The 12,260-nt window shown below is 41.4% G+C and overlaps 1 protein-coding gene across 1 annotated transcript in view; it reads left to right on the top strand.

The window, feature by feature from the left end:
* pnpla7a (patatin-like phospholipase domain containing 7a) overlaps positions 1-780 on the top strand; it is a gene marked incomplete at both ends in the record, with an annotated part of 97,446 nt that extends 96,666 nt beyond the window's left edge. Inside the window, one exon of the mRNA XM_083794357.1 lies at positions 656-780. Within this exon, the coding sequence (XP_083650483.1) occupies positions 656-780 (125 nt within the window). The remainder of the gene's footprint in view (positions 1-655) is intronic.
* Between the last annotated feature and the right edge of the window lie 11,480 nt (positions 781-12,260).

Genomic DNA, 12,260 nt, shown 5'->3' with positions numbered 1-12,260 from the left:
TACAACAGACTGATGTATGCTTGTTGTATACAAAGGGTGTGATACATCTTGCCCCAATGCATTTCCAATGGAAGTCACATGGTTTGACACAACATTTGTGTTGTATGAGGGGGTGGGGGGGCAGTCGAAACACAGCCGAAAGCCATACAACAGCTTGTAGTCCAAAATGTTGTATCAAACCATGTGACTTCCATTGGAAATGCATTGGGGCGGCCATGACACTTACATCTTGCTTACATCTAGCATGCATCAATGTTAAATGCTAGATGCTAAATCGAAAGACCTAAATCGAAATACAGAGTACAAATTCCTCAAAATTGTACTTAAGTACAGTAGCCCTACTAAAATGACATAGTTACTTTCCACCACTGGTTGCACTCAACAATCCTTCTCTCTCTACCTTCTTCCTCCTCGCTTATATCTCACCGCATAATCACCCTGTTCTGCTTCTTCTTCCCACTTTTCCTTGCACCCCATGTCCACCATTTGACCCACTCGCTCACTCCTCCACCTGCACACCTATACCTACCTACCGCCATTCCTTCATCTCTCCTGCTCTCTCTCTCTCTCTCTCTCCACCCTCCACTGCTTGCTTCCCCATCTCTCCCCCTGCTCCACTCCCTCCCTCCTCCACCCTCCACCTCCATCACCCCAGAGGAGTCCGACTACCACACTGACTATGAGGAGGAGGCGGTGGAGAGCGCTCTGTCCGACATGGAGCAGTACGGTCACTATGGGGAGCACACTGAAGGAGAGGACACGGCTGACACGGTGCGGTGAATATTATGTCCACTCACAACCCGTTCTGACCTGAGATCAGATTCTAAAAATGTCTTCTATACATCCTGACAGTTTTCATTCTGACCCGAGATCAGATTAAAAAAATGTCTTCTATGTCAGTCGCTCTTCGATAAAAAAAAAAATAGCAGACCTACAAGCTCATAGCGCGCCACTCGGTGGCGCGCTATGAGCTTGTAGATCTGCTGTTTTTCAATAGCTAAATTATAACGATGTTTAAAAACACCAAAAGGGGTTCCCGACCCAAAATGGGTTAAAACGGGGTGCACTGTCTCAAACTATGCCTTTACCCACTGGTTTAAAAATGTAGGTGGCTAGCGCACATCCAGTTCCTGTCTGGTGCTGGACTAAGGTAAGTACAGTGAAGAGAGGAGAGTCCGCACACCAAGGTGTTTGCTTTTTATTCAATACACCATAAATAATAATACACCATAATTTATGGTGTATTGAATAAAAAGCAAACACCTTGGAGCAAACCTGTGTGCGGACTCTCCTCTCTTCACTTTACCCACTGGTTCCCAAAACATAGGCTCGACTCGGGGGGACATTTGTGAGTCGAAGGGACACATTTTTGTATGGGTCCCTTTTTTATTTCTTGTTTTCTACTTTTTGTTTTTAATTAACATTTTAAAACATGAATATGAACATGAATACCCCCAAAGAAAAACTATTTTCTTTTCATGAATTGAAAAAACTACAACAATCAATTTTTTTCCTGTAATTTCATGAAGAAATCCAAGAATAATCCAAGAAATTCCATGAAAACAAACGTTTAAGTAGTAGTGAAAAGAGCCGATCTACAAGCTCATAACGCGCCGCGAAGCGAGGCATTGTGAGCTTGTATTTAGAGTAGATATGAGGCCAATTTTACAAATGCCTTCCAAATCCTAACCTAAGTTTTCAGAGAAAATTCTAAAATGATATAGAAAGATTTACACATTTAAAAAGAAAATACTGTTGCTATGTATCAATATCTAACACAGAGGCTTAGTACTTCAACTTCAACTTGAAGTATTTTTCGGAAACTTCTTTTGTGCAGTGGTAAAAGACAACACAATAGAAAACAAAGCTTAATAAAAAATATTAAAACAGATATACACAGTTATCATATAAAAAGACTATGAAAACGACTTTAAAAAAACAACTACCGGTACTGCTTAAAAGCATAACATAAGCATAATATTAAAATCAATTATATGTGCTAATCTGATATACTACTACTAGACTGTAATTACATTCCTTGATGGCCAACATTGTTATCAAACAATAGTTCAAGTGCAAGGCTACAGACGATAGATTTAATATGAACGCACGGCCGCCAGCTATAGTTCAACAACGTGACCCTTTGTTAATGAGATGAGATGCAAAGCTTGCAACAACAGCTGAATAACCCACTTTAGAACCTGACATCGAAATAAATAAAAAGGTCTTCTGAAAGAATATATATATATTCAAAGATTTGTCCGGCATTTTCACGATTTTTCAAAAATAGCAGACCTACAAGCTTGTAGCGCGCCACTCGGTGGCGCGCTATGAGCTTGTAGATCTGCTATCAGGGGTTCTCAACGTTTTTGGCCGGGGGACCCCCCCGTAAATGCTTTGGCAATGTCTCTGGACCCCCGCCCCGCCCCCTCCCACCCGACCCCCAATATAAATTGACTGCTACAACAATAACCGTAATAATAGAGACAATACACCATGAATAAATACTGAAACCACATTAGGGAAGGCGTATGCATGTACTGCGTAGGCCTACTTTGTAAACTCTTAATTTCCATTTTCCGGGAGGCATACTATCATCCGACAGAGGTGCGCTGCGGGTCGGGAGAGGGTTGCGGTTAGGTTTAGGTATTAGGGAGGTTAGGGTGAGGGAGGAGGTAGGTTGTCGTTCGGACCAATGCTCCGTCGGATGAAAGTACTGCACTCCCATTTTCCAGCCATTCAGCAAAAAAATTAAGAAAAAGGTTTGTTTTTTGGGGGGGTTTTTGGGGACCCCCCAAAATAATTTGGCGACCCCCTGAGGGGTCGCGACCCACGGGTTGAGAACCCCTGTACTACAGAATCAAGTTTAAGAACACACGGTTATGTACAAGCTTGTCCTAATAGTTGGCTTTTTGTTGTTGTAAAACTCTTACTGCAAGGCTTTCTGTTGTAAATCCTTCTTTTCCTGCAAGATTTGTTTTTTAAGCCTGTTAAAAATAACATGAGAAATATCCCCTAGCCTACAGCAGGGTAAAGGGTAGGCCTAAGACCACTTTTTGAGAGGTTTGGGTTGTTTTCTTACCTTATTATGGGCAAACTATTCCATTCCATGAGTTATTTCGCTCCGTTGTGTTGTTTATTAGCAATTTAAGAAATAAAGAATAGTCGCTCATTGACTTCCATTGTAACGGGGAAACACCTCTCAAAGTCACTCTTTTAGCACATAAACCAACACAACAGTTTATGACATCAGGAAAACTCATGCGGTTTTATTTTCGTCTTTTAAGATAGATTTATAAAGTTACTATTTCAGTCGGAGATAGACTGCAGCAGTACTACAGCGTTCCCAACTCTCGCGGGCCGTCTTGCGAGGTTTCGTTTGTAAACAGAAGTCTGGTGTACTGTGTACAGTTTTGGTCCAATCAGATCGGACCAAACAGCAGTGATTCGGTCGGCGTAGGCATACCTACCGGATCTTCTTTCTACACAAATTAGTCAAAACAAGACAAAGTAAAACCGCATGAGTTTTCCTGATGTCATAAACTGTCAGAATCAGCTTTTGTTGCGTTCGTTTATGTGCTAAAAGAGTGACTTTGAGAGCTGTTACAATGGAAGTCAATGCAGACCCTATTTTTTATTTCTTAAATTGCTAATAAACGACACAACGGAGTGAAATAACTCATGTAATAGTTTGCCCATAATAAGGTAAGAAAACAATCCAAACCTCAAAAAAAGTGGTCTTACCCTTTAAGAACTGCTGTCGCCGAGTCACAGCCAGAAGGTCCGGGGTTCGATTCCCGCTGGCGGCGTGTTCCCTCCTCCGCGTCATCAGTGCCCATACATACCCGAGGCGGGGTTGGCGAAAGGGCCTTTCTGTGTGGAGTTTGCATGTTCTCCCCATGTCCCCCTAGGGTAGGTATACCCTCACAAAAAACATGCAGTAATCCTGGTCACTAATCTAAACTACCTCCCCCTGGTCAACCGGGGTGCCTGTAGATTATCTCCTAATGGCACAGAAAAAGTTAGGCCTATCGTTGAACCTGACAACAAGGCATTAAATATACGTTGCTATTAATACCCATGCATGCCCTTCAGTCGTAAACGATGTATCGTGCATTGTTTGCACCAACCGCAAAACATTGCAACTCTTCCTCAATGTTTGCCCTGCCCTGCCTCTCACACTCTCACAGGATGAAGAGCTGGAGATGAGAGGAGCGGGGGAGCAGCACCTTCCTTCTCCGAGCAGCAGCGATGGGGGGAGCAACCCCTTCGCCTCCTCCTCGGGCGGCAGTGCCCCTCGTGCTCGCTTGAACCTGGCCTCTCCCTCACCCCAAGTCCAGGAAAACGAGTGACGGATCCACACCTCTCTCTCTCTCTCTGCGATTTGAAACTAAAAGCCGAACCGAAGATTTCCACCAAATTGTGCTGTCTCAGCTCAGCCTGTCCAGGTTGACAAACACACCAGTGCCGTTTTCATCCCACCATTTTTAGCCTGTCGAGTTAACACAAGTAAAATGCCTTCCATCATGAGGAAAATACAGTCAGCCACGGTAAATGGTAAAAGGTGGCATCGGCATCTATTATAGCGCCTTTATCCGATGCACTTTACAATGAGTGTGCAATACGTTTACAAAAGTAGGGGGCTCGCAACTCACTTTGTAATGTATGCTCCAGACAATTTGTATTTATGAACACATGCAGCAGTGCAGGCCATATGTCCTGCCTCGCTGTGTTCGTGAATACTGCCTGTGAACGCTTTTCTTTTTTTTTCCACAAACACAGCGGGCAGGACAACACAGCAGGCATGGACATGTCCTGCCTGCTGTGTTGTGTTTGTGAATAAAAAAATGTCTGGAGCATACAAAGTTGAGTTGTGAGCCCCTACTTTTGTCTGTTATCTGATTAACAGTTTGTTTCAGCACCAAGACCGGAGGATGTGCGTTACACTATCTCATTCTGTGCGTTACATTTACCCATTTCACACACACCGGGAGCAATTTGCATAGTTCAATGTTTTGCTCAAGGACACTTTTAACTCTCTGAGGCAGCCCGGATCGAACTGGGAACCTTCCCGTTCCCAGGCATATACTCCACCTCCCGAGCCACTGCCGCCCTATAGCCTCGGAAACCCAGACGTTTTTATTTCCAGGGAGAAAGAGAAAAAAACGTCTGGGGCCCGATCGAGTCCACTTCAATAGAGTAGCGCAAACGTCGCTCACTCTCTGCTGATTTCTGATCGTCTGCACCTTTGTTAAATTGACATGCAACACATGTACTCACAAATACTCCTCTCTCTCTCTCTCTCTCTCTCTCTCTCTCTCTCTCTCTGTCGCTCTAATTAATTAGTTTCATGTCCAGCAGCTGGGCCTAGTTTCATATAGGCAGCCTATATGCCATAAAAAGCATAGGTGAGTTCCAGTCTACTGCCGCTCCAAGGGCCAGTCCTGTAAATGCATTCCTATAGTCTTATACCTGTTCAGCTGACTGTGAACGCATTCAAATACATGCAGGGAGAGAGGAGTGGGAGAGAAATGGAGGGTTATTAGGGTGTTAGAAATACCTCATATACACTTAAGTGCACACAATCATTTCCTTTTTCCAGTCCATCTGTATAAGACCAAAAAAAAGCATCTGTTACATGCTTTAAAATCATTTCCTTTTTTCAGTCCATCTGTATAAGACAAAAAAAAGCATCTGTTACATGCTTTTTAAGCCATTTGGGCAGTGACAGTTTTCTGAAATACCTCATGTTTCTGTATCAGTGGTGCTCCATATTTCATGTCAAGGACCCCAAAAATTATATGTAATTTTGCCCCTCCCATCTGAAAATATTCTTTATAGACTGAACCCCCCCCCCCCCCCCCCCCCCAGTTAAAAACATTTGCTCTGAAAGAATATATTGTATATTCTAAGATTTGAGGCACGTTTCCACGATTTCTCAAAAATAGCAGACAGAGTGCAGCGCTACGAGCTCGTAGATCTGCTATTGTTCAATAGCTAAAGCATAACGCAATGCTTTAAGCACCAAAAGGGGTTCCCGCCCCCAGAACGGGTTAATTGTGATTTTCCACTTCACCAGATATATTATCCATGGACGAACGGCTATATCGATGATTCAACTTGATTTATTTACCCTATAGTAGCTTCGGTCTTCGTTTTGAGGTATGAAGATGAAGGGTATATAGTTGACAGAATCACAGTTCAACCCCTGAGCCATCTGGCCTATACGAGATTATACAGTCCGCTATAACGGTAATGGCTATATTGACACGCTGCCGTCACGCACCAGAGTGTCGGAGATGCAGCACGCGGAGCCCCTGGTTTCTCCTCTGGTTTCTTCCCTGGTTTCTCTTTTGGTGGAAGATAATTCTCTCCCCCCCCCCCCCCCCCATCTGTCTTTCTAGCTTAGCATACTCAATTTGCGTAATCAATCAACAAGGCTCAAATCGGATTTCTCTCATGTACTGTATGTGGCACAGATGGGATACTTTTGGCTGGATACATTTAATCCAAATGGGGGAGGGAAAAAAATGTTTTCTTTACCATTCGGTTAAAAGCATATGCTTTGATGCATACATATGATGCACAAGAAAAAGAAAATACATACACAAATCATATTTGAGCCAGCAATGTAAATCCAATCTAAGCCCCCATGCAGTTGGCATTGCATTTATGCACAGGCACAATGCTGATCAGCTATTTTTTGCTATATTTGAATTGAAACTTTAACTGAATTATTTTCTGCTTTTTTTTTTTTTTTTTTTTTTATCCAGAAAAGTAACCTTTATTGATTTTCAAATGCATTTACTTTTAGTTATGATGTTACACCCAGGCGAGCCGCCCGCGTCCGAAACGGTTGAGAAATGACAGTTACCATGTGGGGGTCCCTCTACTGTAACCTCTACTGTACTAAATCTGTACTAAATGGGGCGGCGGTGGCTCAGGGGTAGAGTGCCTGGATGGCAACCGTAAGGTTGCCAGTTCAAACCCGGGCTCCCCCAGAGTTACTGTCGAAGTGTCCTTGAGCAAGACACTGAACCCCTAATTGCTCCCGATGTGCTAGTTGGTGCCTTGCATGGTTTCCGCTGCCATCGGTGTATGAATGGGTGAATGTAATGCACAATCTCTGTAAAGCGCCTTGGATAAAGGCGCTATATAAATGCACCATTTACCATTTACCATTTTAAATCACCATATATACAGTTAATGTGTGCGTGTGTGTTAGGTGGTGAAAAACAACCATGCTGTTTTTGTTCTCGGACGCACGCACCCACCCACCCACACACAGCTCCGTAAGGGAGTGGTTGCACAAACGGATAGCTGTATCTGTGATTTGACTAAAGCCTTTCCTTATAGACCGCCGAAGTCCTGACGTCACTCGCTCGTCCCCTCGATTCCCCGGGTTCACGGAAGTAGTTTCTCTATGGAGAATATAACATGGGCTCATCTTAAAATCGTTTCATATAGGGGTTGTGGTCCAAAAATAAACAAGCTGTCTCTGCGTTATTGTCAGGGAGGTGTCTCTGTATCGTTTGCGACCGTCAGTCACTCATATATGATACAGTCTGCTTCTAGCAAAAATGTAACTAATTCAGTAGCAGTAACAATAGCGTTTTCTCACAGTCAGTTGATTCTTCATATCCATATTATGAGTGAAATGGCCTGGATGATTTGTTTATTTTTCTATTATTATATGAGGCGATCTAAAATCCCCCTATCAGGTGAAAAGAAGCAGCTTGGACTCCTCATGCATAGAAGGAAGCATGAGGTCAGTCCGCTGCCCTCCCCAGGTTGGCAGAGGAAGTGTAGTGCCCAGGATTACATTCGATAATTGACACTGGGTGAAAAAATTGGTTACAAAATCGTTTCAGTACTTTGGTGTTTAAACTTTAGCATTCCTACTTCATCGTAAACTCTAAACAACTATCCTCTCTCTCTCTCTCTCTCTCTCTCTCTCTCAATTCAATGCAATTTAAATGAAGGTGAAGTCAAACTGAAATGCACTAAGCCGCGACGAGTCGTTAAACTGGCGACTTCTCCGATATCCATGCAGTCAAAGTCGGAATATACAATTTACAATGTAGGCATTTATAGCAGAGTAAGCAAGGACAGCACAAGGCAATACATCAACACATTTAGCGGAGTAAGCAAGGACGGCACAAGGCAATACATCAAAGTGCATAGAGAAATAGTATAAGTAAACCACAAACCTATCAGTCTGACTCTTAACACTTGAATATCCAGAGATATCCAGTCTGTACATTGAAACTATACCATACACCATGACTATAGGACTTTTGCCCAAATCTTTTCTATTGGGCAGTTGTCTCGACTTATGTCCACGTCTGTGGGCTGCCTGTGTGATATATAGGATATCTGGAATTTTTTTTAATCACTTTCATTCCCAGATGTGCAGTCATGAGTGTAGCATTATTAATTATGTTGATTTTGATGTGAATGTGTACTGTAATGAGATTGGAGTTTTTCTTTTTTTGTAAAGTAAATCTTCCATGTGAATTTCTCTTATTTTTCAATGTCTGTCATATTATTGAACTTGATGTACAACGACTATACCTGTTTTCAGCGTGCAAGCGAGTGTAAAATGACTTATACTTGTCCACTAGTCCCTTCCTAACGTTTTAGTCTAGTTTTTATTTGTTGATGAAATTGTCAGTATATTTAGTCTTAGTTAATCTGATAATTAATCTGACCAAGAGTTTGATTCGTTCTACTATAAGTTACCCTTTCTTGTCCACGAGTCTCCTGGCTTTCATGGATTTGGGACAAAAAGGGCTTAACCCATTTAGGCCTGACGTCGAAATTAAAAAAAAAAGTATTCTAAATCCTGACAGTTTCCTGAAATACCTCATGTTTCTGTGTCAGTGGGGCTCAATATTTCATGTCAAGGACCCCCAAAAAGGATATGTAATTGGCCACCGACCCCCATCTGAGAATGTTATTCCAGGAACCCCCCAAGAAGCAAATATTTGAGTTAAAAACGTTTTGTGCCACATTTTCACGATTTTTCAAAAATAGCAGATTTACAAGCTCGTAGCTTGTAGCTCGTAGCTATGAGCTTGTAGATCTGCTATTTTTCAACAGCTAAATTATAACATAATGTTTAAAACACCAAAAGGGCGTAAATACAAGTGGGTCAGGCTATTCAGGTGTTTGAATGGCCCTCTGAATGCGAGAACAGAACAGAATGGAACAGACGGCTCCCATGTACTCAATGTGTGGACCTGTACAGTGTTGATAAACTACATACATAAGTTCACAGAAAGGACTGCATTTGCATTTTGGGAGGCAAAAAAACCTTATTTATTTATTTTAAATGAGATGGTTAGAAACGAGCCTTTCGAATGTACCAAGCTATACCACACTTCATGCAGTAAAAATCCATTCCCTGACAATTGCAGTGGGGAGATTTACATATCAACCCACAGTATAATGTAAAGTAGATAGATATGACGATATACATTTTTACTTTGTGAGTACTTTTCTGAAGGAGGGTCCGGTATCTGTCCTCTATCATTTGTATTCCTCCGTCAGTATAACCTAAATTGGTTATTGAAGGTGCGGCAGGGGAAGGAAGGGGCTTGTGGGGATTGCTTTGGCCGGTGTGAGGCCTGGGCCAGTGGCCGGCCATCTGGACTTTCTGGACCTCTGACTCTATAGAGCTAGAGGCTTGTGGAGAGGCCCTGGAGCCCATCTGGGGCCAAACGGAAGGCAGAGGTGAGCAAAAGAGAATGTCAAACGTACAAATGTGTGGTTCATCCGTGTTCCTCATTACGTCATATTGTTCCTCATTACGTCATATTGTCTCTTTATTGTTAATGACATTTAATGTTTGTGTTGTCACCGTTTGTTTTACATCACCATAACATCACCATATCAAAAGGAGTTAGACTTTAATATATTAGCGCCCCCACTTCACATGCGTGTGATTATATAGCCTATCTTTCCTGATTTGTGCAAATCAGGAAACTAAGGCTGTCCATCAAATGGACAACACTTCTCTCAAAGTGAACATCTTAAAAGCCACCATAAAATGCATATGCTACTGGAGAGAAACCATTTATGGATGTGATCAGTGTGGACAACACTTCTCTCACAAGAGCAACTTTTTTTTTTTATGATTCAAAATTGTATTGCTTTTTCAATTTAGTTTCACAAACAATTAAGACAACAAACGAAACAAGAAGACAAGAAAATAATAAATACATTACACAACAAAATCTTTACAGAAAAGATAAAACAATACAGACAATACAATACAATAAAATAATAATTAAAAAAAATTAATAATAAAAAAGGGAAAAATAAATGCCATTATACCTGGGTAATATCAATTTACACTTTCACGGAAAACAAGAAAGAAAAACAGACGTTGCGCTCACACCACAATGCGATTGACAGCAATATGCATTATCTATACCTAATCCTCCCCATTTCCGTATATATTTGTCCAGTCTGTCGGAACTCCTATATGCCATTTCTTCGTATGCTGCAACCTTGCCTAACTCCACAAACCAGTCATGAAACGAGGGACTCCCTGACGCTTTCCAACCCCTCATTAGCACCTGTCTACCAATCATGATAGCCGTGAGGATGAAATCTACATAATCGCAGTGAGCAACCTGCTTTGGCTCACCCAGTATGTAAAGCCTAGGGCAGAAGGGAAAATCAACCGTTGACATTTCTAAGATACAATTATGAATTTGTTTCCAATAACTCTCAATTACAGGACAGTCCCACAAAGCGTGAACCAGGGTGCCCACCGAAGATGGATCCTTGCACTTCCAGCACTCAGCTGTGTCCTTAAGACCCAGTCTGTGCAACCGTGAGGGTGTCCAATAGAAGCGGTTGAGAATTTTAAATTGATTCTAGTATCTTTAGACATTTTTGTTGAATTTCTGCAGATTTCATGCTGAGGCGGAGTTCTGGGTGAACCAAATATTCCACATAGTAAGTGCCTTAATTGCAAATATTGCCAGAATGTAGATCTGGGAAGGTCAAATTCTGTAACAAGGTCATCAAACGATTTTAAAGTCTCTTCTTTGTATATAATTCATACTGGAGAGAAACCATATGGATGTGATCAGTGTGGGAAAATAATAATAATACACAAAACCAAAACTAATAGAACATCAACAACAACAGGGGACAACAACAATAAGCTTTAAGAGATAACAATGTAGTGGGAAAACTGAGACACAATAAGGCACGTGTTAACTGTTAAGAGATAACAATGTGTTACTCAGAATTACTCATTATGAAATCCAGTAGCTAGGTACTACTACTAGGTAGTAAAATAAAGGTAGGATTAATGACATGGTCATTTCAGGTAGATTTGTTTTTTTAAAGGGCAGACACGACGCCTATTTAAACTAATTCCACGAGTGCTCATTCCCTGATTTACATTTTAACCAGGGGAAAGAATGTGGGGTTTGTTCATGATTTAGCATTTGAATAAACATTGAATTGCAGTCATCACAACCCTATTGAAACTAATTCCACACACCTGAGTGCTCCTCATTCCCTCAGAGCAACACAACCTGAACAATGACTTAAAGACATAAAGTTGTCCAGGTTTAGACAATACAGTTGTTGCTGTTATTGTGTCTCTGTTGTTAATAACAATGTAATGATGGATATAGGATATAATTATTACACGGATAATGACTTATCCTGATTTATCCTGACTTATCCTAGTCATGAATTAATAATGCCTTATTACACTTTGGACACATGTTTCTGCACACAGGCCTACACATTACACAATGGGATTTCACTGTAAATATAGATAAGCGATTAAATGAGAACAATAGAGCACAATTGGCTATGAGACTTTGATTATTTATATATAATATATTCACAATATTGTTAGACTATATATATATATTATCCAGATACATTGGATATATATATTCATATTATTAAATATGAAGCTTACAAAGCAATCTCACAGTTAGAAGTTTATTTCTAGAATGTTGCATAGAGCATAACCTGGGGGAGGAGTCAGAGAGGTGTGGAGCACATGCAGTAGTTTGTTAGGTTGTGATTGGTGGCTGATGACTCTATTCTTCCACTCTTTGGCCAATCAACACCAAGCAGTTAGTGGTTCCACCTCAGGCTCTCCAGTATAAGAAGAGTTTGTAGTTGTCAGTTCTCCACAACTCCTCCAGGATATCTATCATTTCTGATCTCATCTGACTGTGGACTCCAGACTTCAGCTGAAGATGAACTCTCTCAACACA

This window comes from Protomyctophum parallelum (genome assembly GCF_964188405.1).
Source record: "Protomyctophum parallelum genome assembly, chromosome: 21".
NCBI lineage: Eukaryota > Metazoa > Chordata > Actinopteri > Myctophiformes > Myctophidae > Protomyctophum > Protomyctophum parallelum.
This window is presented reverse-complemented; position numbering and strand designations above follow the sequence as displayed.